The sequence below is a fragment of the Nomascus leucogenys genome, chromosome 13, assembly GCF_006542625.1.
Source record: "Nomascus leucogenys isolate Asia chromosome 13, Asia_NLE_v1, whole genome shotgun sequence".
Taxonomy (NCBI): domain Eukaryota; kingdom Metazoa; phylum Chordata; class Mammalia; order Primates; family Hylobatidae; genus Nomascus; species Nomascus leucogenys.
Window position 1 is genome coordinate 27,825,812 of NC_044393.1, and position 26,759 is coordinate 27,852,570.

The window sequence follows — 26,759 nt, forward strand, 5'->3', positions numbered from 1 at the left end:
CAAACCCTGGAATCTGAGATTCCTAGATGCTAAGATTCCTGAGGCCCAGAATCCTAACAATACCCTAGAATTTAAGAATCCTGGCATCATGGAAGAATGACCAAAAGGATCCAAGGTGGAAACAGAGCCCTCCTGATGCCCCATCCTGTCATAGCCAGGTGCACGCTCTCTGCGGAGCTAAACAATGAGAACCACAGACTTGGAGAATGCAAGAGCTGAAAGAGACCCTACAGTGACAGACGCAGGGTCACCGGGCAGGCACCAACAGAGGCAGGTCCAGAATCCAAGCCTCTGGCCTCCTAGTCCATTGCTCTTCCTGGTTAGTAGGGAGGGCAGATGCAAAAGAACCATCAGCAGCACCACCAAGGTGAGGGGCCGCTTCACCCTCACACGCCACCAATGCCCCACTTACATGTGTGGGCAGTGGGGAGAGGGCCACTCATGAGATTCTAGCAGGCACCAGGGAGCCCTGTGGGCATCTGAAAAGGGTCCAGCTTCCTGGTTCTGCACCTAGAAGGGTGCCTTCTGGGCTCAACGCTGCACTGCCTGCCAGCCATACATGGGCCCATGCCCATATTCTCAGTGTGAAGTCCCCTAGCCTGAGCTGGCCTTGCCCACTTACCGGAGAAAGAGAACGGATTTCCGTGGCCACCGTCTGTGGGCCTGGGATCATGGCAGCTGCCCCCTTCCCGGACTTGAGACTGTTCTCCTGGGGAAACAATAGTGCTCAGATGGCCAGCTCTCAGCCGGGTGGGCCCCCAGGACGGGCGGAGCACGTGGCCACGTAGCTATCACGACCACAAGGTTGAGTAGAAACAGTAGAAGCAAAGGACTGAAGGCATCGTTCAGTTCCGCCTCCTCTCATTCATCCCTTGCTCACTCAGGCAAACACTTGTTCACTTGCACACTCGCTCATTCAACAAACATTTACAGACTGTCTGGCGTTAGGAACACTGTAGTGATCAAGACATGGCATTGTTCCCCGGAAGCACTAGCAGAGGAGTTGCCAGATTCAGGCTCGTGTCCTGCCCTGCCACCTTCGAGCCATGTGACTTGGGGCAGAGCCACTTCCTCTCTATGGGCCTCACAGATTCATCTGTAAAAAATGACCCTTGCCCCAATCCCACAGAAAACCTATGAAGCTAATGGAGTAGAAAAGGTTTTGCAAACCAAAATACATAGGATAAATATAGGGGCATAAGCTGGCTATTTAGAATATAATAATAATAATGACTTTCTGAGTGCTTGCTATGTGCGAGGCATCATTTTAAGGATGTTACATGCCTCATCTCACTTAATTCTCATAACACCGGTCAGGCATGATTTTTAATATTCCTGATTTACAGATGAGAAACTGGAGGGCAAGAGAAACTTAAGTGTTCAGTCTCCCAGCAAGTTAGTGGTAGAGATGGAACTTAACTCCATGTTGTCTGACTCCAAGTCCGACACACTCTGCACACCACTCTGCCCTTGGGAATCTTTCCCTTCAGACAGCTCTCTTGGCCCTACCTTAAATTCTAATTGCTAGATCTTCCTGGAATTGTCCCCTGACTTACTGCCCCCGATCTGGCGCCAGGGCCTGCTGCCTGCTTCTACCTCCTACTTTCTGCACCATCTCAGGGCTCAGCCTTGTCTGTCCAGGGGCCCAGAACTGTGTCCATTCTGCAGGTCCTCAGTGGCCTGACCTCTGGTTCTGGTCCGGGCATGGCACTAGATCTGGACTTCTGCCTACCAAGGGACAGATGAGGACAGAAACTCTCTGACTTTCCCCTGCCGCTCCCACACCTGCATCCTGCTAAGGCTGCCAGCAGCCTGGTTCCTTGGTACTGCACCACAAGGCACGTTCCCAGATGGCACCCGCAGTTCCAGAATGTGGCCCAGCAGCAGGCTTTCCGAGGGCAGCTTCCGGGCTCAATGCTTCCTTTCCCCGTAACAGCCACTAACCCCTCTGAATCCTAGCATCATTCTGGGAAGTTCTCCCTTAAAGCCTCTTATTCTCTCATTGTTCTGTCTTTCCCAGGGCAAAGCCTCACCTCCACCTTCACGCTAAAAACAGAGGCCACCACTAGGGACATCGGTCATTCAAAACAAGGCCCCCTCTGCTCCTCCCTTCCTCTCCTGTATCCTTGGCCAGTCCCATCACCTGCCTCCAGGAGGAGTGGTTCCTCTCCCTGACCAAGGCAAACTCAGCCCTCTCTTCCTCCACATTCAGGCGCTCCTCACTTGCCACCCGCTCTCTGGGCCACCTCGGCTACTCAACAGCTTCTGCTGCCTCATGAAGGTCAAAGTCTCCTATCCCTTCACCGGTAGCCCAGATCTTTCTTGGACCCTAGGCCTTTAAGACCAGTTGTGTCCTAGACATTTTCCCCTGGAAATGTTCCACAGGCACCTCAGACTCATCCGATCTCGAACAGAATTCACTGCTTCTTCCACTTCCAACACACGCTTGTCACTAAAGAGCACTTTCCCCCATCGCTCTGTTTATATCAGCAGTTCTCCAACTTCAGAGGCATCAGCTGGAGGGCTTGGAAAAACACACACTGCTGGGCCCCACCCTAGAGTTTCCGAGTCAATAGGTCTAAGGAGGAGCCCAAAGGACCTGCCTTGCTAACAGGTTCCTGGAACCACATTTTGAGAACCACTGGCTAGTGAACAGTGTCACGAGCTCATCTTTCCTCTTGTCCCCTGAACATCCTACCAACCACCAAATCCTGTGCTTTCCCCCCTCCAGGCATCTCTTAACCCTGACCCCTTCTCTGCATCCACCTCCTTGCACTCCAGCCCCACCCCAGCCTGGGCACCAGCATCTAAGCTGGTTCCCTGCCTTCTCTCTCTGTCTCTCCCAGTGGCATGTGGACCCCAGAGCTCAGGGATGTTCCCTTCTTCAAGCTGGATTCACAGTGGCTGATACAGAACTGTACACATCATAGGTGTTCAATCAATACTTGTGGAAGGAAGGAGAGAGAGAGAGGGAGGGAAGAATTTTTTGCTCAAGTCCCTCCTCCACAGAGGTTGCTAGAATAATCTTTCTAAAACACACAAACACATATCTGATGACATCATGTCCCTAATGTAAAAAATTTAAGTGATTCCCTATTGTCTGCAGGACAGAAGTTTGAACTTGGTATATGACATTTGAGGCCCATCCAGCTCTGGCCTAGCCTTCCTTTCCAGCTCTTCCCTGCCAACTCCTCCTCCATGTGCTTGACATCTGGCTTTCTTCACCACTGGTCCTTCCCCAAATGCTGCACTCCTTCCCTTCTGCCCTTTGCACTTGCTCTTCCCACTGTCTAGAATGCCTTCCCCCCGGGACCGTACTTTAATTTATCCTTCAATCATAGCTCACTCAAATGTCCCTGCCTAGGGAAAGCCTTTCCTGGCTCCTCCTGGCAGAGCTGTCACCCCATAGCTGTCCTCCTGGTGGCCCCTAGGATAGCGTTATTACACTGTCCCATGAAGGCAGGAAAGAAGTAACTGCAGCTCACATCTTCAGACCACTTATTATGCGCCAGGCACTGTTATCAGGGCTTTGCACAGATTGCTTTAGTTCCCCCTCACATCAGCCCTTTGAGGTCGTGCTATTACACTGCCCTCTACCCTCACCCATTTTACAGAAGTGAAAACTGAGGCTTGGAGAGGTTCAGTTGACTTGCCCAAGGTCATCCAGCCAGGAAGTGGGACAGCTGGGCCTTGTTCTCCACTGTATGCCCAGAACCTAAATACACGGGCACAGCACATTAAAGGTGCTCATGACGGTCATTTGAATGAATGAATTCCAGCAGGCAGTATAGTTTCTTCAACTGTATCCCCCCTACCAGGCAGATAGTAGAGACTAATAAATGTTTTTGGAACAAATGAATGAATAGATGGATGGATGGATGGGTAAATGAATGGTGTAAGTGCCTGCTCACCATACGAACAGATTTAAATTTAGCCCTACAAGCATCCCAAGGACACATGGTGAAGGACTGAGGGCAGAGGAGGAACTGAGTGACCAGGGAAAGGTGTGCAAGCTGGTAACTAGTTTGGACTTACTGATTTTAAAATTTCTGTGTATTCAAAACCTACCTGCTGGCTAGTCTAGATTGATGGAATTACCTTCCTATGTATATGTCAGGGGGTTGGCAAGAAAAAGCATTTGAAAACAACTTCTCAGTGGCTCAAGATAGATCTGGCTCCAGCACTGCTACCTTCCCTAGCCCGAGTAGCGGCTGCAACCGCAGCCCCGGCCCCATGTGGCCGATGGTCAGGATTAAGGGAGCAGAGCAGAGTGGCTGGGTTTGAAAATGGGGCTCCTGGTGTCAGAACGCCTGGGGGTAACCTGGCACTACCACTTATTGATTGTGTGACCTTGGGTAAGTCGCTTTACCTCTCTGAACTTCAGTTACCTCATCTATAAAGGTTGTGGAGGGAAAAGCATCCACCTCACAGTGTCTGTGAGCATCCACTGAGATTATTCACTCAGGAGTCTCAGCACATTGCCTGGAACCACAACCTGTGTACCAAATGCTATCTGTTCTGTTTAATCATGAAGGGATCTAGTGTTGCTGGGGTCTCTTAAGAACTGCAGAGTGGAGATTATTGCCATTTTACAGATGAGGACACCTGAGGCCAAGGGCCTTGCTTCATGGGTCAGAGAGAAAATAAGTAGCAGAACCATGAGGTCCCTCAATAGGAAGGTCCCAAAAATCCTGTTTCCAACTTAGGGTCACCGCACGCCATCTACTGACCAAGGCAAGGAAGTGGTCTAAGGCACGAGACAATGTGCAGCCACCAGGATGGGTCCACAGGAAGGACTCCAGCCTCACCTTCAGAGTGGAGGTGAGATGAGCCAATGAAATCTCAATGCAAGATGAGATTCGTGGGTGCCAATAACCAAAGGAGACCATCCTCTCTCTCTCTCTCTGCCGTGGCTGAGATGGTCTAGATAACTGACACTATCAGTGGGGATTCCATTACTCACTTTGGAAAACTGAGGCCTGACCGTACGTCCTGTGGCAACTAAAGCCCCAGATAATAAACGGCTGACTTATGTCCCGTGCCTGATGCAGCGAGGGAAGCTCACAACTTCCTGAAGCAGCCAGGTGATGTTAGCTTGTTCTCTGGCTGTTTGGCGGGGCAGGGGGCTGGTCAGAGAGGGAAGCCTCCTGGGTTCAACTTACCATGGTGGTCGATACGGTCTCCGTGGTGATGGAGGGAGTGGTTGCTATGAACTCCCTCCCCACTGAGGCACTCCCATCAACCTGCTGACCAGAGGAGGAGTCGTTAGAGCTGGGGAGAGCCGGGTACACCTGCAGCATCTGTCACCTGGGCTCACGGCCTCCCAGTTACAAAGTGACAGGCTGTGTAAGTGAACATCACTGGCAGGGGGCTGCACACAGACCAAATCACAGAGGTGCAACAGGCCCTCATTACATTTCAACCAGTGTATTTCATAAATAAAAAATAATCTCAGACTATCTGGCAAATTCTATCCAAATTGCAATGCGTGTAATCTTTGACCTAACAATCTCTAGGAACTGACTCTTTGGATATAACCTTTGAAAAGCTCGCCGAGAAGTACGAGCAAGGAAATTCACAGCAGCGCTGATCATGAATTGCACAAAACAAAAACAATCACAGGGCAAGCCATTGGGAGACAGCGAAATAAATCAAGATTTGCCTCCTAACTGAGATGATCAAGAGTAAGGTGGGTCTATGTATGCCAACAAGGAGTGATCTCCAAAATAATTACTAAGAAGAAAGGTAAGGTGTAAGAAAATGATCGCTTCTGTGTAAACATTGTTAAATATATAGAGATGTAGGTCTCTGTGTTGGAATAGGCTTATATTTTTTTCTGGGTGGTATTATAAGAAAAATCCCATTTTGTTCTGCTTGAATTGTATAACTATAAACTTTTTTTGTTGTTTTGTTTTTATGTCAATAAGGGTTACTGGGCTGTGGGATCTAGGGCCAATTTTAGTTTCTTTATACTTTTCTGTATGAAAACACAACAGAAACACGTGTTACTAAAAACAAAACAGGTCAGAGGGGGAAGCAGCTTGCCCAAGGTCACACAGCTCATCAGAACTCAAGAGTCCTGACCTGTAGTAGGCGGCCTCATAAACTCCTACCATCATTATAAAAGTGGGAGAAAAAAATCTGGAAACAAAAGAATTGCCCATGTTGTATTGGTTTATGTCTTATTTCAGTTTTCTCTTTTTTTCTCTCTCTCTTTTTCCCTGTCACCCAAGCTGGAATGCAGTGGTGCAATCATAGCTCATAGTTCACTGCAGCTTCGACCTCCTGGGCTTAAGTGATCCTCCTACATCAGCCTCCCGAGTAGCTGGGACTACAGGCATGTGCTACCACACCCAGCTAATTTTTGTATTTTTTGTAGAGCTGGGGTCTCCCTATGTTGCCCAGGCTGGTCTTGTATTCCTGGGCTCAAGCGATCTGCCTGCCTTGGCCTCACAAAGTGCTGGGATTACAGATGTGAGCCACTGTTCCTGGTCTTATTTCAGTTCTTGAGAAAAAGGTTAGTCTCAGAGCAAAAAAGCTCCTAGCATTGTAGTTCTTCTGGCCAGGAAAAACCAGGAGGGCATCTATCAGCTCCTCAATCTTAACTTCCTAAGTTTAAAAAGCATGGAAGGAGTGCAGGGAATGGTCTGGAAGTCGTGGGCCTGTGCCTATGCCTGATGGCTTTCTCCAGGTGGTCAGGATGCTGCTTCTTGTCAAGACACACGATCTTTGGTTTTCTTCTTTCACTTTGTTTATTTTACTGATCTGATGTGGAACTCTAATGCATAAAAAATGACCCAAGGTGAGCTATTCTGACTGAAGCTGAATTGGGATCTCTCCCTCTTCTCTCCCCAGGCAGCCCCTGAGATACCTCAAGAAATCTCTCCAACTCCTCCAAGCAATGTGAACACCAAGGTCCCAATCCACTAGTCAGTACAGTCCTCCCAATATGCCCAGGAGGAAGGGGTAGACAGGGTCATTCCCATTTTATGGATGGCTAAATGGAGGCTTTAAGAGGTATGGTCTGCCCAGGACAGGAACCTGCTTTACCTGTTGCCCCTCCCCAGAGCTCAGGGAGGACACTGAGGCACAGAAGAGCATCAGGATTAACATATGGGTTCCAGGGAAGCTGAGATTAAAAGAGTTGGCCAAGGGGTTTGGCCACAGCAGTGGGGACCCTACCACCAAATGCCCAATACCCATGCTTAGGGTACATTGGAAGGCACAAGTTACCTGGGTGTTATCCATAGCGGAGACTCTGGTCTGCAGTACAGCCTCCGGCTCAATCTTCTTTCTAATGGCCAGACTGCTGACAGTCATGGTTTCTGTTTTCACGGGCTGTAGGAAAAGGAGGGAGAATGCTCTGTAACTGAAACCCTAGCATGACCCTTGCTCACAGACAATTAAAGTGTGGGGCCTGCAGGCTATCTCCTATCCCCACAGCTGGCCACATCTCTGGAAGGGTACTCAGGACAGGGTAAAAGAGTCGTGGTGTGATATCATAGACAAATAGCCCATGAGGAGAGCCGGGACCACCACCAGGACCAGGCAGGCCTGCCCTGCACCCCTGTGCCACACACCCTCATGGTGGCTATATGCTGTTTTTTACGCTACTCTTAGAACATCTACCATTTCATTAACATACTCTATGACAGGCCCCGGGCTAAGTGTTTTCCTTGTATACATAATGTCACCAAATCCTGGTGAGCTCACCACCTCTTAGCCACTTCAGCTGAACTCTTCTTTTTTTGTTTTTTTTTCTTTTTCTTTTTTTTTTTTTTTTGAGACAGAGTCTCCCTTTGTCACCCAGGCTGGAGTGCGATGGTGTGATCTTGGCTCACTGTAACATCTGCCTTCCAGGTTCAAGCGATTCCCCTATCTCAGCTTCCCAGGTAGCTGGCACTACAGGCCCATGCCACCATACCCGGCTAACTTTTGTATTTTTAGTAGAGACAGGGTTTCACCATGTCGGCCAGGCTGTTCTTGAACCCCTGACCTCAAGTGATCCACCTGCCTCAGCCTCCCAAAGTGCTGGGATTACAGGTGTGAGCCACTGCACCGGGCCTGGACTCTTCTTTAGAGCAAGAGCCACACATGCTTGGAGGCCTACAGCATCCAGGCAGGAAATGTCAATGAGTGAAGAGGGTTTGTTGAGGACTGGGGTGAAGTAGAGAGCATGTGGGGTCCATTTGGGTATGGCAAGCTGTGACTATGACCTCTAAGTATAGTTTTGTTTTGTTTTGTTTTGTTTTTGAGATGGAGTCTCGCTCTGTTGCCCAGGCTGGAGTGCAATGGCGCGATCTCAGCTCACTGCAACCTCTGCCTCCCGAATTCAAGTGATTCTCCTGCCTCCCAAGTAGTTGGGATTACAGGTGGGTGCCATCACGCCCAGCTAATTTTTGTATTTTTAGTAGAGACAGGGTTTCACCATGTTGGTCAGGGTGGTCTTGAACTCCTGACCTCAGGTGATCCACCTGCCTCAGCCTCCTAAAGTGCTGGGATTACAGGTGTGAACCACTGTGCCTGGACATTTTTTTTTTCTTTTTGTTTTGTTTTTAAGAGACAAGGTCTCACTCTGTCGCCCAGGCTGGAGTGCAGTGGCACGATCAAAGCTCACTGTAGCCTCGAACTCCTGGGCTCAAGTGATCCCCCTGCCTTCTTGCCTGAGCTCCTGAGTAGCTGGGATTGCAGGCACAAGCCACTGTGCCTGGCTGAAGGGGATTCTTATAGATGGTTGCAACCCTGTAACCCAGCCATTCATCCAGTTAATCATCTATTAGTGCCTAGTATATGCCAGGCCTAGAGGAGCTGCCACCTGGTGAGAGAGCAGGCTCGTCAGCCACTGACCTGACCGCTTTGGATAGTGCTGGAGCATAGGCATTACAGGGCAAGAGGGTAGGGGGGCAATACTTCTGCCCAGGGTGGTCAGGAAAGCAAGCCCCTGCTAGGAAACTGACATTTGAACTTGGTCCTGGAACATGATAGGTTTGTAACGCACCAAAAGGGAGAAAAAAAACCTGCTCAGAGAGTATAGCATGAAGTGAGAGCCCAGAGTGGCTAAGCTCATATTTCAATGCTGGGAATGTTGGGGAAAGGAGAGTGTAGGAGGGAGGTTGGGTCTAGAAGAGATGAGGGGGCAAAGGAATGATATGGGCAGATGTGCCTTAGAGAAATCCCTTCGCGGCTCTACAGAGGAGACCACAGAGAGGCCCAGAAACAGTCTGTCCCTCCTCAATGACCACATTTCCTCTCTTGCAGGAGCTTCCATTACCACCCTGAGACCCCAGGGCCAGATGGATTTAAACTGCTTCCCCTTCCCCGGGAAGCCCAGACCCCAGAGAGACAAGCCTGGGCCCGGATCAGGAAAAACCATTCAGCTTTCAGACCAGGCTGCAGGAGCCCCCAAGAGTCCACAGATGCATGCTCTCTGCAGGTGCCATGCAACACAGGTGGGGGGGCAGGGGATCAAGTAAGACCAGACTACCTGTCATCGCTCGACCTCAGCAAGCGATGGGGTCACAGGGTTAAAACACCAAGGAGCGCATGTTAGGGGTAAACCGAGATGGCAAACATGCGAGCACAGAACCATGCTGTTCTGCAGAGGGGCAGTCATGCAACACGAGACAGAGCTTCAGGCTGCAGGCTGGGTGCTCGGTCTTCTCACGGGTGGCTCGGGGCCCTCTGAGCATGCGGTGCCCAGCAGGCCCGGCTCTTGAGGAAGCTCCACTGTACCTCAAACTGGGGCATATCCGGGGTGGAGCAGGCCCCTCGATCCGGGCTGTCCTCAATGCCCCCAGACTCATCATCCTGGCTGGGGGCCCCCTTGTTGAGATCCCGGGAAAACACCAGGCCCTCAGTGTCCGAGTCGCTTTTGTCCCGGTCGAGCTCAGGCAGGCTGCGGGAGAAGTCTTCGAAGGCGCTGCCGTGGTAGTCACCCATGACCGTGAAGTCCACTTCAGCCTCCAGGCTAGATGTAGAGCTGACCGTGATGCTGGAGCACTTGCGCTCAATGGCCAGGTGGTTGTCCTTCAGGAACACCGTGTCCCTCTCCTGGTCCTGGTCCTCATCGCCCGTGTCACTCTCTGGGGCCCGGGGACGTGGTGGTTTGACTTTCTCCTCGGAGCCCTCCCTCAGCCCTGCTCTCTATGGCCAGATAAAATCAAAAGAATGGGGATGTGGGGTGGGGAGAGAGAGAGAAAGAGAAATCAAGATGGTGAATGTCAGGAGAAATCTCGGGGCTGTGTCAACATCCCGAATGGAAGAGCAGGCCAGGAAACGAAAAACACCCCAGGAAAGGTTCCTTGAAATCATAACAAGCTTAAAAAAATAAAAAATGACTCAAGAGTGGAGATGCCCCTTTCTGAGGGTCTCACACTGATGGCAAAAGCAAGTACAAAGCAAACGTCTGCCAGTGAGTCCTGGACAGGAGGCTCCATCCAAGGGTATTGGATCTGGGAGCTTATTGGAAGCAGCATTGCACGAAAGGCAGGGATGGAAGCCCGGACCCCAGGCCCATCCGTGCAGGCGGGCATTGAGAAACAGAAACTAAGGAGGGAGATCCAGGGATTCAGGGAGACCCAGGAAGCGAAGGCAGAGAGTTTGGAGCCAAGAACTTTGAGGAACAAAAGAGGAAGCCAACATGTTTGTCAATTCCACTGAGTCTCCGGGGGAGGGGTCAGCATCAACTAGGGAGGAGCAATTCGGGGTCAGGCCTTTTGGGCACGAGCTTCTTGGGAGCTGAGTGCTACGCCGGCTCCACCCTGAGCTCCATGAGTGGACCACGGGCAGGTCAGAGAGTAGAGGCTCTGGTCCCATCAGTGTAATTGACAACAGTGGGCCAAGGCAGTGCCTCGGGGAACCAGCAACTCTTGTCCGACATACATACCTCTCAACTGGCCTGTCAGGGATTAAACACCACACACACATTTTTGGCTGGTTCATAACATTCTTTTTAAAGACCAACCTAATACCCATGAAAGATTTGTAAAGAACTTGGCTTCTGGTTCTAGGGATTCAGTGGGCTTAGACATTCACTTGCTAAGCGAGCCTCCATTTAGCCAGTTTCTGGAAGGTTGAGAGGTGTGAGGGAGACATTCCAGACAAGCCAGAGTTGAGCAGCACAAGAGGTGCTGCCACAGCAGGTGGGAACCTAAGGCGGCGATGCATCCTGGCCGGGTGAAGGTGACCGGGTCATCAGGGCACAGAGGGGCAGCAGAGACCTGAGGGCCTGAGGGGCTGGCGAATCTCAGGTGCCCCCCCTTCCCAGGGGTGTTGGCTGCTAAGTTGGTGGAGCGCTTCTCTTCCCTGACCGCATCTCCGGATTTGTTCTGGATTAGAGAAGACAGTTAGTCTTAAGGAGGCAGAAAGAAACTTGGCACTGGGACTGAGAGGGAACCAGAAGCGAAGGATGGAAACCTCTGGACTGTCAACTTTCCCAAGGGGGGAGAACCAGGGATGGGAAAGGATGAAGAAAGATCGCTGGACAAGCCAAGCAAGGTAGGCAGGAACCCAGCGGGTATGAGCGGCAAGGCAAAGCAGGTGTGTCATTTGCTGGTGGTGGCGCCACTTTCTCCATGGGGGTTGTGTGACCCTCTGGGCACCAGGTCACACCAAAAGCTGAGGGTCTTTGTGGCCAAGCTAACATGGGCCAAGCAGAGAAGCCCATTATTCAGCCTGAGCTACACCCAGGCCTGTTTAGGGAAAAAACTCACAGGGATGGATAAGCAGCCTCTGATTGCAGTAATGACGAGGGGCCACTGAAACATGCTTCTAAAAACTACAGAGCATGCGGCCAGCCCCCATGGGTGGGGAGCAGCGGTGGGGGCGGGGGCTCACACGGCCAGTTACCCCAGTTCCAGAAGCTTCTGCCAGCGTGGTTTCACAGCCTGAATCGGGGGACACGGGCTCTAGTTCCATGCGTGCTTCCTGGTAGGATGCAGAAGTGTCCTCCCCAAAGTGTCTGGTAGCCAGAGGTATCACTGTGGAATGTGTGGCTTTGGGGCTGGCAAAGTCTCCTGGGGGCTGGAGTTGGGCGAAGCCCAGGTCTGACAGTGTACTCCGCTGCTGCTCTGCCTGTCCCACGGGGGCCTCTGAAGACAAGTCATTTGGAAGGGCCCTTGCTTCACCCTCGCTCGTTCGGCGAGTTTCAGCTCCATGGGTCTCAAATATCCGAATTTTGTTGGCCACTGAGGTCTTGCTAATATCTTCTAGGGAGCCCTCTTGGACCCCAGCCTGGAAAGAGGTCATCTCCCTTTGCTTCCCTGAAGGGAACCCAAACCCCAGAGGTATGCGCCCCTCAGCTTCTTCAGGGACTACTCTGGGCTTTCTGCTGGTGATGGGAGGAGGCCTGCGCTCACCTCCTGTGACAGGGGACACCACAAACCCTACTTGGTCCTTGGGCTCTGGGCTGGCTTTCAAAAGATGGACATGTCTAAGAAAGGGCTCCCTGAGCTCCGAAGGCTCCCCTGACCCACGGGAGGTTGGACTTGGAGAAGCTTTCTCCAGAGCTGCCAGGTCCTCAGAATGACCAGGGGAGGCTGGCAGGGGAATGATCACCTCCATGTGAAGAAATGCTGAAGCCTCACGGTCCTTCAGCTCAGCCCCTCCTTTCTGGGTGGGAACCACTCCCCTCTCTTTGGGTGGGAAGTTGCCTCTGTCTGGTTTGGCTGGCTTCCTGACATTCAGAGGGATGGCCTGAGGAAGGGCGCAGGCCTGGGGGTTGGGACGCACACCCCGTCCTCTGTGAGGAGGGTGCTTCTTCAGTTCCTCTGTGGGACTTTCCTCAGCCTTTCCCAGCAAATCTCCACTCACGGGGGCCCCTTCCTCTCGGGCTGCGCTGGCTGTCAGGTGGGGAAATTCTCCTTCCCCTCCCCACTGGGCATCTTCCCAGCCTTCAGCAAATGTCTGTCCTGCAAGAGATCCCTTCAGGTCACCAGGTCCTCCAGGGTTCTTGGGGGTCCCTGCCCCTTCCTCTGGGGAAGTCATGTGGGCTTCGTCCTTGCTCCTGCTGGAAGCAGCAGCAGAAACCCTCAGGTCTAAGGAATTCAGCGTCGGCCTGGGCTCACCTCCAGGAGGGGCATCCAGGCACCCTTTTCTCTCCTCCAGGGGTGGAGGGAGGACTTGGTCTTCTGAGTCTTTTTCTTCATAATTTAAATAGAAGCTCCTCTCTGCAAAGGAGGTATCAGTTTCATCGCTCGACTCAGCTCTGGCTTCTGCGTGGGCTGGATCCAATAGAAACGACTGGAGTCCTCCCTTGTTGGAGGCTGGAGAGAGGACGTCCACCTCTGCTGGCCTGGTCCCTGGAGCAGTGGGTCTCCCACAAGTGTGGGGCTCCTCCAGCCCCTTCCTCAGCTCTGTCTGGCCCTCCGGCTGACCATCTGACATGCAGCGGTTCCTGATGGTTGCCTCTCTGGTGTCTGCCCTGGGCTCAGAGCCCTCGAGGAGCTTTTCTGCCAATGTGCGGCCGGAAGCCAGGGCAGCCCCTCCTGGGCTTTCTCTGATCCCGGGGCCTTCCTCCCCCACTGACTCAAAGTCTTCAGGACTTGCAATCATTTTTCCTTGTTGCTGGGTGTTTGCTCTTCGGTTCCCCACCATTTCTTCTGTGGCCACTTCCACTTTGAACTTGTCCACCAGAACGTCTACCTTGGAGAGTCTGCCGTTGGCAAGGATACCAGCAAGGCCTGCCTGCCTTTCTTCCTGCTGCATGGTGGTCACTTTTAGGAGACCGAGCTCTTCTGGCCTAGTGTACTGTCTTTCTATAAATACCCAATGCTCTGAACCCTGTGTTTCAATTGGAGCAAGAAGAGTTAATATGAAATATCAGGTACCTGAAGAATGGGTGAGTTTTTCCCTTTGTAAGAGGGGACCAATCTACCACTGAAATGTTTGACTTTGGGACAGCACATCCCCAGAACTGGCTGGGGACAGGAAGGCATGATGTGCCAGCCATTCTCATCAAGGTCCCTCTTCCCATCAGTCACTTGATAAATTATTGACCAATTTTCCTCAACCACTGCCCCCAACTTGATAAAATGGGATGGGGTCTTATGCCCTCCCCATGTCAGCCATGGGGAAATGGAGATCCACAGATGGGCCAGGACCCTTCCTCTTCCTCTTTTAGTAACATAACTGCCACCGTCAGAGGGGAAAGTCATTTCCATCACATGGAATCTTTGAATGTTAGAGTCAAAAGTACTCTTACAATGTTATCCAGTCTCATTTCCATATTGTGTAAATGAGGAAACAGGTCTAGAGAAGGTCAGTGACTTGCCCAAGGTCACTGTTAGTAGAAGACAGAGTCAGGAAAAGGAAGCCTGATTTTTGAGGCTGGAGATCTTTGCTAACTTATTTCACAACCACAGAATATGGGTGCCAACTGTGATCCAATGGCAAATTGAAGGGATGCATTAAGTTCCACAGGCCACAGCCTGAAATTGAACCTTTCTACGAGGGCTTCTGGGAAGAAAGCAGAGTAGTCATGGAGATATCACATGACCAGGTTAGTGCCAGGCACCACAATGGCTTAAACAGCTTGAACACTGTGGTGTTCAATCTAAAAGAAACAAATACCAGGGCCCATTCTAATTCTAACAAAATCCATAGAAAGAGCAGAAAAGGACTGAATAGAATGCATCAAGGAAGGGAGAGAGTTAAAGATCTAAGCATCATCGTGCATCAAAAGCACCAGAGGGCAAGCGTGGTGGCTCACGCCTGTAATCCCAGCACTTTGGGAGGCTGAGGCTGGCAGATCATGAGGTCAAGAGATCAAGACCATCCTGGCCAACATGGTGAAACCCCATCTCTACTAAAAATACAAAAAATTAGCCAGACATGGTGGCATGCCCCACCTGTAATCCCAGCTACTTGGGAGGCTGAGGCAGGAGAATTGCTTTAACCTGGGAGGCGGAGGTTGCAGTGAGCTGAGACTGTGCCACTGCACTCCAGCCTGGTGGCAGAGCGAGACTCCATCTAAAAAAAAAAAAAAAAAAAAAAGGCCAGGCGCGGTGGCCCACTCCTGTAATCCCAGCACTTTGGGAGGCTGAGGCACGAGAATTGCTTGAACCTGCGGGGCAGAGGTGGCGGTGAGCAGAGATCACACCATTGCACTCCAGCCTGGGCAACAAGTGCAAAACTCCATCTCAAAAAAAAAAAAAAAAAAAAAAAAGCACCAGATCGCAGCACTGTTAGGCCATCTCCCAATAGCCTCTACCTGCCCCAAGAGTTCTTCAAACAATGCCTGGGAGGGGATGGTGGACTTCTAGGGTGGTTAGAAAAGCAGGAAGGTCATTGGGTTTTTCATCTTGTGGCCACAGGATACTTCCCACAAAATTTTAATGCAAGTCGGCTATGTGACAGAAATACAGAGCTGCCCTGGTAAAGTTGGGGGTGTAGGCAGCCTTAATGCCCTGAGGTACCTCCCTCCTCACTGCCCCAACTAGAGCCCCTCGTGATACAGATATGGAAACTGAGACCTGGAGAAGCATCTTGCCCAAGGCCATACAGGGAGCAAGTGGAAAGGCAGGCCTTGAACTCAGTCTCTGACGTCAAGTTCTGTGAAGTGTGTCCTCTCCACCCTACCATGACCACCTCCACAGGGAGACATGCCCAAAACTGCTCCTGGCAGCAGAAGGGGGAAGGTTTATATGACCTTGGGCTCTTTTTCAGGTTATGACTTGGTGAGGAGTCTGCTAATCCCACCCCACAGAGAGGAGTCTGTCAGATCCCATAAGATCTGAAACATTTGAAGGCCCAAGAGAGCATCATAAACCCTCTGTTCCCCACTGTGTTTTGAGAAAATCTCTCTGATTGTCAGGGAATCAGAACCCATTAAAATAATCTTGTCCATGGGAAAGCGAGATAAAAGTAAGGGGGGAAGGTCTAGGTAAAGTCTGGGGTGGGTTTCTGGGCTTTTACTTCAGGTCATTAAGCCTTCAGGACCACAGCTCCTGAACCATCCCAAAGGGACCTGCTTTGAGAGCCTACAGAAGCTAGGTCCCTTTGCTCATTTCCTTGAGAAGTAGGTTCCTTCAGCTGCCTCCATTCCAGCTGTACTGACATCTGCCTGGCAATGATGGCCAAAGCTAGTCAATGCGCCTCCTTCTGGAACATTCTTGCCCCAATTCTAACTAGCAACTAGGCTAGATAAGCAACAGTGAGTGGCGCAGGTGCTGGCAGAGAATGAAAAGTTAGACTGCAGGAAGAAAGGGGAAACGTATAGTGATTGTTAGTTGCTATGTGCCAGGCAATGCCAGCCCTTTGTCTAAGTTATTAAATCTAATCCAAATGGCAACCTGTGAAGCAGATATCGTTATCCTTATTTCAGAAGGGGAAACGGTATCCCAGAGGGGAGAGGCCATGCGCAAGATCACAGGCTGAGCAGCAGGGGACAAAGTAAAACGTAGGATCCTGAAGAGGAAAAGAAAACTGAACAAAAAAGAAAAAAACTTCTACGGTGCCAAGGCACAGGTAGAGCCACACACCTGGCCCGAGGGGTTGACGTGAAAGTCGTTCTAACCCGAATCACAAGATGGGATAATGTTAGGGTAGCCCCAGGTAGCCGCAGCCCTGCAGCCATTCTTTCTCGAGCCAGGGGACCGTCGGTGCCTTGCTCAGAGCGCCCCCTGCCGTCAGATAGGGGCACTGCATCAAGAGAAGCTAGCAACCCGGGTGGGGAGAAACAGAGCCAGTTGGGCTCACAGCTGTCTGCACCCAAGGCACAGACAGGAAACTCTCCAGCCTGGCTGTTCTCCTGACTCCAGGCTGTTCAGGCCCCTCCTGGAGCTCTGGGTCACATTTTGGGGCCTGCCTTTTTTTTTTTTTTGAGACGGAGTTTTGCTCTGTCGTCTAGGCTGGAGTGCAGTGGCGTGATCTTGACTCACTGACACAGCCGCCTCCCGAGTTCAAGCGATTCTCCTGCCTCAGCCTCCCCAGTAGCCGGGATTACAGGCACGCGCCACCATGCCCGGCTTATTAGTAGTAGTAGTAGTATTTTTAGTAGAGATGGGGTTTCACCATTTTGGCCAGGCTGGTCTCGAACTCCTGACCTCAGGTGATCCGCCCAACTCAGTCTCCCAAAGTGCTGGAATTACAGGCGTGAGCCACCATGTCCGGCCAGGCCTGCCCTTTACAAGAGGAGGGGGTCCAGGGTAAGAGGCCCTCCAGAAACCATGTCCTGGGAGAAAGTGGGAAGAGAGTGAAGTGTTCTAGGGAAGGGGAGGTTTTCAAGTCTCCGAAGGGCTGGCCTGGAGGAGGATGCAGAGCGGCAGCGGGCACCAGCGGGCAGAATGAGACCTACAGGCTGCTGATTTGAAAAGGCAGGTTTTAATTCAACACGAAAACTTCCCAATAGTTAATGGGCTGCCGCCAAGGACAGCAAAAGTGCCTGCTGTGGAAGAGGCTGGATGGACATTTGCAGGAGAATGATGGGGGAGTGGGGTGCAGGTTGTGGGCTCTGCTCCCCAAACGGGCACCTGTCCTTGGTCACAGGAGCATCTCTGTGTCCAGGGCATCTCTCTGGCCCTGTCCTTGGTATGCTGTTGACTCCTGTCCCATTTCCCTCAAGAGAGTATGCAGATAGTTTTGTTTTTATTTTTAGATTGAGGAAAAATTCATAGAGCAGAAGTATGATTTATGTTTTATCACTTATGTAGCTCATTTATGTCTTTCTTAAAGTTCCAGCACGTTTGCAGCAGCTACAGAAGTTTTCTCTGAGAATGGAGAAAGGTACAGGCCCTCAGAGGAGAGCATACGTCAACAGGGGAGCGGCAGATATCGGGGAAGAAAGTTCTGCCGAGATGATCGCTCAGTACCTTCCAACCCTGAGAGTCCATGAAATCCCATCAGAGGAGGGAGTGCAGCCTCCTGCCTGGGCCTGGATTCTACGCCCAGCATCCATGCAGGGCCACAGGAAGTTCAAAGAGCCCTCCACTTGCTGCCGCCCTGGGCATAGAAGCAATGGCTTCCTCATTTCAAACACTTGCCTGACCAATCTCTCTACAACCCTAAGGATACTCCTTAGAGAAAGATGTCCACTTTTGACTGCCTCCTTGATGGGCCCAAGCTCCAGGGGAGTTCAGAGAAGACGCAGGCAGGAGATGCCTGGAATGTCATGCCCTAACTAGCCGCTGCTAGACCATTCAGGCTTCTGAACAGAGACAAGACCTTAAGGCAGAAGGCATTTGGGTGCCATGACCCCTGACCCTAAGCATAGAAGTCAGAGCCTGCCTCTAGAGTCACCTGCCTCACCAGGGCCTGAAAGAGGGAGATCATTCCTGCCTCTCCTTCAAGGCCAAAGGCAATGCAGGCTGTTCTGTCTTCCCAGAATGGTTGCAGTCCTGTCCCTCCTGAGAAACAATGGATGAGGGAGGGGCTGGCCCTTTATGGATCTCTGGGATGGGGACATTTCCTTATCACAGCATGGGGACAGCATGGGTTACCCATTGCTTCCATGTGCTTGGCAGAATCTGGTACATTCCCCTCACCCCAGAGAAAGGGTTTTCTTAAGACCACAGAGGGTGGTTCTGGGTGGGCAGGAGGAAGGGGCACAGAGGAAGGTGAAGACAGTAACCTCAGGAGATGCTGCAAGGCTTTTCTGAGTGAACACTTCCAAGCCTGCGGCTGCTCCAGGCTCAGGTACCAAGTCCTGCTGAGAGATGTCCTGGGTCCTCTGGGACTGCAGGGGAGGCCCAGAGCCAGGGGAAAGGGGAAGAGGGAGGAAGGGAAGGAGAGGCAGAGACAGGAAGAGAGGGAGAGAGAAAAAGTAGGAGAGAGAGACACACACACAAAGTCCATAAATAGCCCAGCTTTTTAAGTCCCACATCTGTAGGATTTGTGGATTAGGTCAGGGAGTAGCCACTCTGTGGGGTGAGCTCGGGAGGGACTGCCCTTCTGAGCCACTTAAGGGAGGGAGGCCCACAGTCAGTCCCAGTGCCCTTCCCCCATGGCCTGCCCACTCTCATTCAGAGATGTTGGAGCCATACCATTTAGACTCTGGCTCCAGATGTCTCTGGCTTAGGCTATGGTTCAATCCTGCAGTTTGGATTACAGCCCCCTTTAAACACTGAAACTTGGGTTTGGCAAATGGGAACAGTTAAAGTTCCCTCTGTTTTCCCCTTGGCCCAGATGAGGCCCAACAATATACCAGGAGGCTGCTAGGAATTCTGGATGACACAGGCATCTTCAGGATGCCCCCCACAAAACTGATTTTGGGATCAGGGATTCTAGTCACCACAGCAATAGCCCCATGACTGCCCAGCACCTTCCAGTTGAGAAAGTGCTTTTATATTCATTATTTCACTCCACTTTCCCAACTACCCTATGGAATGACCATTTTGGTCCTCCTGTAGATGGACTAGGCAATGCGGCTCAGAAAGGGGAAGTTACTCACCCAAGGAGCCAGTCAATCCTTGTCTATGGCACCTCCCCATCTCCCAAATCTTCAAAGGCCCCTAAATGCCAAGGGGGCCTGTAAGCCAGTTCTGAATGGTCCATAGCTCCAGAGTGAGCTCCTGGACCACAGATCTTTCCAGCAGTGGACTATAGTCCTTGGGGCTGAGCGGGGCTGGGAGGTGGAGCAGATTGTACCTTTTAGTAAGACCCATCTTCTAGCAGTTCCAGCTATCACCAGCAGGTGGGGCACACCCCACACCAGGCTACACTGAGACACTCCGGAGCTGTAGACCTCACTTCCCAGGGCTCATCCTCCCCTTCTCTTCTGGAGACTCACTCTTTCAGTAGCCTCTGCATCCCACCTCGCCCACAGCCAGGCCAAGCTTGGCCAGCCCACATCAGGATTGATTAGAGGCCACGCTGAAGGGCAGAAGAGGGTGCTGTTCACTGGATCACTAGACCAGCCTCCGCCACCCAGCCCAGGGTCTTGCTTGTGCCAGAGGCAAACAGAGGCCCTTCGTGGATGCAGAGGTCTGCCCTTCTTCCACGGCACCAGCCTTAAAGGCCCCCAAAGCATCCGTAATTCTGTGACTCACAAACCAGAAAGCCACCCCAGTAGCTCTCTCTGGACTTATGCCTTAGTAGACAAAGCCGTCTGTTATCTGGAAGGTTCAGGCCATGGTAGCACTGATCCAATAAAATGCTCTGCTAATTAGATCATGGGTGCATCACCAATTTTCAAAGCATTAGGGGGCAGCACACATACAATTGACTCTCTACCTGGTCTTTATGTAATTTGGTCTTGCTCCTAGGCAGCTGTGATTTAATAGCAAATACAATAGCCTGGGTCACAAGAAAATTGGGTTCTGGCTCCTCTTCCATCAGCTACGACACTGAATAAGTCCTTCCTCTTTCTGGGTCTCAGAGCCCCTATCTGTAAAATGAAGGTTCTGAGCAGGTTCCCAGGGCCCTTTCAACTTTTATTTTATTTAGGAAAGGGGAATTTTATTTGTTAAAGAAAAGTCATCTGTGAATGCCTCTAGTTAAATTAGTATGCTTGACTTTAACACTTTGGATTGAAACATGCTTTCTTTATCCTGATTTGAAGTTAACCTCCTCTGTGGAAGAGTCTGGAACTCTCAAGTGAAACAATAACTCACGCTGCGCATCAAGGTACTCTGCTAGTCCCTCTATGTGCGTTATCTCGTTTAATCCTTACAGCATCCCCATGAAGTAGGTGCTTTTATTATCTCTACCCGACGAGTCTCAGAGAGGTTAAGTAACAAGCCCAAAGTCATCCAGCTGGCAGGCAGCGGAGCCAGAATTCAAATCCAGGCAGTGTAAGTCTACACCACAATTGGGTTTGAGACCAGTAAGCAATAGCTTCAGGGAGAAAACACCTAAGTATAAACTGGGGTAAATTTTGCCAAGATTTAGCAAGGGCTAAAAATACTGACTTGAGAGTCTAAATGCAGGGCTTCCCCAAATCCTAACTTCATCTCTTCTTCAATCAAGAAAACACCCCACACTTTCCACTCAGAAAGGCAGGTCATGTGAGATCCTTTTCTGAAGCCTGAGAAGCAGGCCTGATTTCTGTGAAGGGCCCATTCCCCTCCAGTGGACTCCGAAGCCCCTCACAATAGGCGCAACAGGGTCTGGTTCTGGAGAGAGCTATTAGGATTCTCAAAATGTAGTGTGCATGAAAAGCCTCTGCAGCACTTGTCCAAATGCTGATGCCAGTACTGAGTCCAAATATCTGATTGAGTAGGTCTGGGCTGGGGCCCTGAAACCTGCATTTCTAACCAGCACCCCTTCCCCATTATACTCGGGCTGATGGAAGGGGAGTACGCCAAGCTACCATGAGTCTTGAGTTTTTCATGTTTTAAGTTGGTCTCCAGGACCCAGGATTCCAAGATTTAGTGAATTCATCTCCCTCAGCCTAATCTACCACCCTCTCCATCCCCACCAGCCCCTAAGCAGCAATGGGGGAAGCATATTGGTGTGGAGGATAAGTGTAAGTCAGGATGTAGCAACCCAATGCCTCTTTACCCAAGGCCCCTATCGAGGGGTTCAGGGTGACACCTACCTCACTGGCTTTCTCAGGGGTGCCCTTGGGGGAGGGGGAGGCGGGGGAGGAGGGCAGCCTGCGCTCCCGTTCCCAGTCTCGATCCCGGTGGATGAGTTTGCTGTTGGGCTCCTTCAGGGTCCTCTTAAGCTCATTGATGCTGGCCTGGTGCTTCAGCAAGACGTCCTCTGGCTTGTCTAAGAACTAGGGACAGATGGGAAGGGTGGTGGTGTTAGGGGAACAGCTCCAAGCGGGGGATGCAGGGTGCAGGGATGATGGCAGCAGTCACCATCACCACCCTCCACCAGCGACGTGATTCCCACTCTGACCTGTGTCACCCTCATGGCAGCCCCAGAGACGAACCACCCCAACAGGTGCACATCCCAAGGCACAGAGCACTGAAGATGAAAAAGAGGAGATGTCTGGTCAAGCCACCTTTGCTTCTCCCTTGCCTGGCTCTACAGCCTCTGAACAGCCAACCTCTACCCAAAGCCCACAGGTCTGGGTGAGTTCCTTTTGGTGCTATAAGCCCGGTCTTAGTCACAGAGGTGACTTCCCTCTGTTACAGCTAAGGCATAGCAGGTGGCAACTGCCAAAGAGCTATAATAACTCACTAATCCTGTTCACTGGGCTGCTCTGGCTCATTCAGGGGCCTCCTAGATCCCTCCTGGATCCCAGTGTCCACTTTCTGGCCAGGACTTGGGCCACTATACTTAGCAGGATGTCCAGTCTGGGCCCCTCCTAGCCCAACATGCACAACTGCCCAGGCCCTGGGGAGGCGCACAGTACAGATCCTCCTCAAGCCAGGGACATCCAGAAGAATGGCCAAGCTCCCACACTAGGGACCAGGGGCAGGAAAAAATTGCATCTATTCTCCTCTGTGATGGGCCACTACCTTCCCCAACCACCCTGGACCTTCCAGATACCTTTCAGGTACTGACTCACCAATAGCAGACAGGGTGAGATACAGCCAGACAGAGAAACTAGAATGCTGTGGAGTGTTCGGGAAGGTTAGGAGAATTAGAGACCAGGAAGAAGAGCAGTAAGTCCCATGGCTGGACACAAGAATTGAGCCAGGTATAGCCGGAGTTGTAGGATTCTACCTATATGGGTAGTGTTCCCCATTAAACTACCAAGTCTGTGCTCAAGCCAGTGCAGCATGACAGAGTCATCTCCTTAGGTCAAGGGAGGATGAGCTTTGTGCAGGAGCTGGCAGGAACCTGCCAAAGCTGTTTATCTGGCTACTTCTGAGGCAAAGTGGTGGCTGGCAGCCCAAGGACGCTTATCTGCAAGGCTGCTTAAAAATTCATGTTAACTCAATTCAGGACAAGAAACGGACAATCTCAGCTTATTAAAGTCAGATCAGGTACTTCTGGAAGAACCACTGGAAGGTAGGCTTACCCTTGGACAAAGCTAGAATCTTCCCCTGGGCTCATCTCTGGTACCCAAGGATCCACTATGGCTAACTCCTAAGCTACCTCAGGAAGGAAACCAATCCCAGTGAGGCTCCTGCTTTCCCTCCAGACATCTGTCTGTTCCTCGGGCATCCCTTCCCAAGCTGAGCTGCCCTCTGGACAATGGCTGTCTGAGAAGTCAAACCTGATGGTGCTTGCACAGGGAGAGGGTTTGGGCTGCAATGGGTAGTGAGTCTCAACCTGAGATGTGGCTTGTTGTCTTCCATCGCAAACCTGCCCCACTGCCTCCGTGGGTGTGTTATGTCCGTGAAGGCTGTGGGGAGCAGTGGGATCCTGGGATCCTGGGATCCTTAAAGGTTAAGGACATTGGGGAAACCTAGTCTGAATGCTTTGCTGTGCAGACAGGGGACTGGGGCCTGAGGGGAATTTCCCAAGACCTTCAAAGAGTTGGTGGCAGAAGTGGGGTTGAAACCCAGATCTCAGGACTCCAAGGCAAGGCTCTTCTTATGTCCCAGCCTCTGGCCCTTTCCCTTGGCAGCCCAAGAATAAACCCACTTCTCTTGCAGTTAAAGTTCAGATGAAGAGTTTGTGACTGTGTGAGAGGGAAGAAGTGGTTAACATGGAAGGAATAATTTGGGGAAGCAACAAATGGGAAGAAGACGAGGAAAGGAGAAAAGGAGGAGGTTTTTGCCATAGCTGAGCAGTAGTCGACCCTGCCTCGGGGAGGTGTAGGACTGGAGTTGGGGCAGATGCAGATGTGCTCTGAGGCACCTCCCTCCCCCACCCCAATCCCCACTCCCACATCTGGCTGCCAATAGATACAAAAAGAAGCTAGGGGTCAGGACACAGGGGACACAGATGAGATGGAGGCGAGACCAAACAGTGCTGTCGGGGAGGAGATGAATCTAGGGAAGGGGTGGGTCAGGGGAGATGTGCTAAATGAAAGCACAGAATGGCCTGGAAGAGCCGGTGGTGCAGGTGGGATGGTCAGCAGGTGAGCTGCAAGTATGGAGGACCGGGTGAGCTGGGGAGAGGGTGGGAGGGCTGAGGAAGGAGGGAGAGATGGCCGATTGGCCAGGAGAGTCTAAGAAGGGAGCTGGAGAGATAAGCTTAGCGGGTGGTGGAGTGGGGAGCAAGGACGGCTGCAGAGGGGGATGACTGAGGAGCAGAGATGAAGTTGAAGCTGAGATGGTGCCAGGGAAGTGAGCCTGGGATGGACTGTGGGATGGTGACAAATGAGCTAGGGATGGGAACAGCTGGGTAGGGAGGGACAGGTCCCATGCAGTACCTCCTGCTTGTGTCTCGGCGTGGTTTCCTGCTCCGGCTAGTGGGATGTGGTAGGAGGGAAAGAAAGCAGCAGGGTCAGTAGAGCAGATGGATTAGAGATACCACGATGGGCTTGGTCCGGCAAGGAGCCCAGAGCACTCACACTTGACCAAGTGGAGGCCAGGGCAGCTGGGTGGGCCACCAGCAGGGCAGTGAGGTAGTCAGAAGAAGGTACAGGTGTGAAGCAGGGCGCTGTCCCAGGAAGGCAGAGAAGGGAACTAGAGGCCAAGTGGGCAGAGCCACACTGGGCAGATGGGATGTGAGAATGGGGTTTCCTGTCTCTTGCTGTCAGTGGGAGCATGTTCAAGACCCTGTGCTCACAAGGTAGATGGAAAGAAACCTGCTGAACAACTATACCAAGAGGAAGCTCTCCCTGGCCTGTGTGTGTACACACCTGTGTGTATGCATGTTGTCTGCACATCTGTGTGCATGGATCTAAGGGTGACGGGTGCATACATCTGTTATTAAATGTGTGTGAGGCTAAGGTCATGCACTCCTGCATGAGCGTGTACACACAGATACTGGGAGTGTGTGTGTGCACCTGAGTGGGGCATGGGGAAATAGGAAGGGGACACACTTGAACCTCATACTCCTGAGAGCTGTTGGTGACACCTGGTCATGCTCTGAGGAGGAAGAGAGCAGTGCAGATCCAGATCTCAGTCAAAGGGGCAAATTAAGAGCATGCAAAAGGAGGCCTGAGTCCTATAGGGGACAGAGAGCCCCTCTGGAAAAGCAGGGCAAAGCTGGGGAGAGTACAGGGCAGACAGCACGCCCACTCCCACGCCCACCCCATCCCGGCAAGGGCCAGGTATTGAGAGATGACCCAAAGGCAAGGCCCTGCCATGGTGCACTCCATAGCAAGGGTGCTTGGCCACAGCTGGAGGCACGTGAAGGCCAAGGCCGAGGCTAGACCTCAGGTCAGCCTCCTGATCCCCAGGGCAGAGGGTACGAGAAAGCCAGGCTCCTACCTTTAGCTCCTTGATCTTGGTTGGAGTCCTGACCTCTCCCTCCTCGGCCTCTGACCGTCGCCCCCCAGACTCGCCATCCTCATCCCGCTTGTCACTATCAGGCCCTGCATCGTGGTTCTCGCTGACAGAGGCTGGGCGGGAGAACTCTGCTGAAGTGGGTGGAGATAGCCAGGCAACCATGTGAGACCCCTCCCAGAGAACAGAGAGAGAACCAGCCCAGCCCTGCCCAACCACGCCGGGAGTGGAGCCAACTCTTCCACACCCCTCACCCGTTGCCCAGAGGGGTGAAGTAGACTTCTGATCACCTGGCCAGTGAGTGGCAGAGCTGCCTCCCAGCCCAGGACTCCTTCCTGGTTTCTACAGCACTAGAGCCTGGGTTCAAATCTCAAATCCGCCGGGCGCGGTGGCTCACGCCTGTAATCCCAGCACTTTGGGAGGCAGAGGCGGGCGGATCATGAGGTCAGGAGATCGAGACCATCCTGGCTAACACAGTGAAACCCCGTCTCTACTAAAAATACAAAAAATTAGCCGGGCGAGGTGGCGGGCGCCTGTAGTCCCAGCTACTCGGGAGGCTGAGGCAGGAGAATGGCGTGAACCCCGGGGGGGTGGAGCCTGCAGTGAGCCCAGATCACGCCACTGCACTCCAGCCTGGGTGACAGCGAGACTCTGTCTCAAAAAAAAAAAAAAAAAAAAAAAAAAAATCTCAAATCCATCTCTTCTTGACTGTGTGACCTTGGGTGAGTTACATAATATTTCTGGGTCTTGGTTTCCTCATCTAGAAGCAGTGCCTGCTTTAGAAAGCGGAGGTGAGGAATGAACAAGCTAATATATATAAATATTTATGGAAGAGTGGCTGGCACAGAGTGAGCCTTCTGTCAATGGTGGCCCATAAATGTTGCTGTTTTGGTTGTGGTGGTTGTGGTAGAATACTCACTTGCTCATCATTTAGCAACACACGAATATTGTGAGATTAGCTTTACTAGTGAAAGCTAAAGTCCTAAAATTTGCAACTGATTTACCTTCTTTATAAATTAGGGAGAATTCGGGGAGATGCCTGCAATAACACCTTTCTCACTCACTGGTATTTCAAAATGCTTTTCTGAATAGGAAAGGAAGGGGTGGAACTAGACTTCGCATCAGGCATTGGGCATAATCCGACTATGCCCATGGATTGTGTCTTGGTGGAAAATAGGCTGAAAAACACGGGTTTAAAATAACCAGAGCTCAGATTATCCTTGGGGTTGGCCTAGATTTTAAAAAGAGGATAATTATCCTTTCTATTCATATACACTCACTTTGCAAAGTACGTATTTATGCATATATTTCGTTTGATATACACAGTACCCTATGTTGATGGCTGGAATGGGACTGACTTATCCCCATTTTACAGAGGATGACTGGAGACATCAAGGGGGGAAGTATCCCACTGGTGACCTTTTGGTGAGCTGGGACAGGGACCGAGGCCTGCTGGCTTAGAGTCCATGCTTCTGTTCCTCTCCGATGAGCTTCCCCAGCTCTGGGCTAACCTCTGCTGCCTGACAGAATCTGGACTTCATTTAGCTCCTGACATAGTAATGGAAGCTACAGGGGAGGGACCTT

At 51.6% G+C, this 26,759-nt stretch overlaps 1 protein-coding gene across 26 annotated transcripts in view; it reads right to left on the bottom strand.

Annotated features, from left to right (window-relative positions):
• The window catches only part of EPB41L1 (erythrocyte membrane protein band 4.1 like 1), a 140,476-nt gene that overhangs the window by 13,413 nt on the left and 100,304 nt on the right, over positions 1-26,759 (bottom strand). For 4 of the 26 annotated variants that reach the window (XM_030826823.1, XM_030826822.1, XM_030826830.1 and 1 more), the window contains 10 exons: positions 25,161-25,309; positions 24,155-24,190; positions 21,473-21,655; positions 18,566-18,670; positions 11,836-13,779; positions 11,220-11,327; positions 9,733-10,143; positions 7,234-7,338; positions 5,163-5,246; positions 623-709 (listed from right to left, as the gene is read on the bottom strand). In XM_030826823.1, the coding sequence (XP_030682683.1) occupies positions 623-709; positions 5,163-5,246; positions 7,234-7,338; positions 9,733-10,143; positions 11,220-11,327; positions 11,836-13,779; positions 18,566-18,670; positions 21,473-21,655; positions 24,155-24,190; positions 25,161-25,309 (3,212 nt within the window). The remainder of the gene's footprint in view (positions 1-622; positions 710-5,162; positions 5,247-7,233; positions 7,339-9,732; positions 10,144-11,219; positions 11,328-11,835; positions 13,780-18,565; positions 18,671-21,472; positions 21,656-24,154; positions 24,191-25,160; positions 25,310-26,759) is intronic. The other 22 variants (XM_030826825.1, XM_030826824.1, XM_030826827.1 and 19 more) reach the window with 22 other exon arrangements.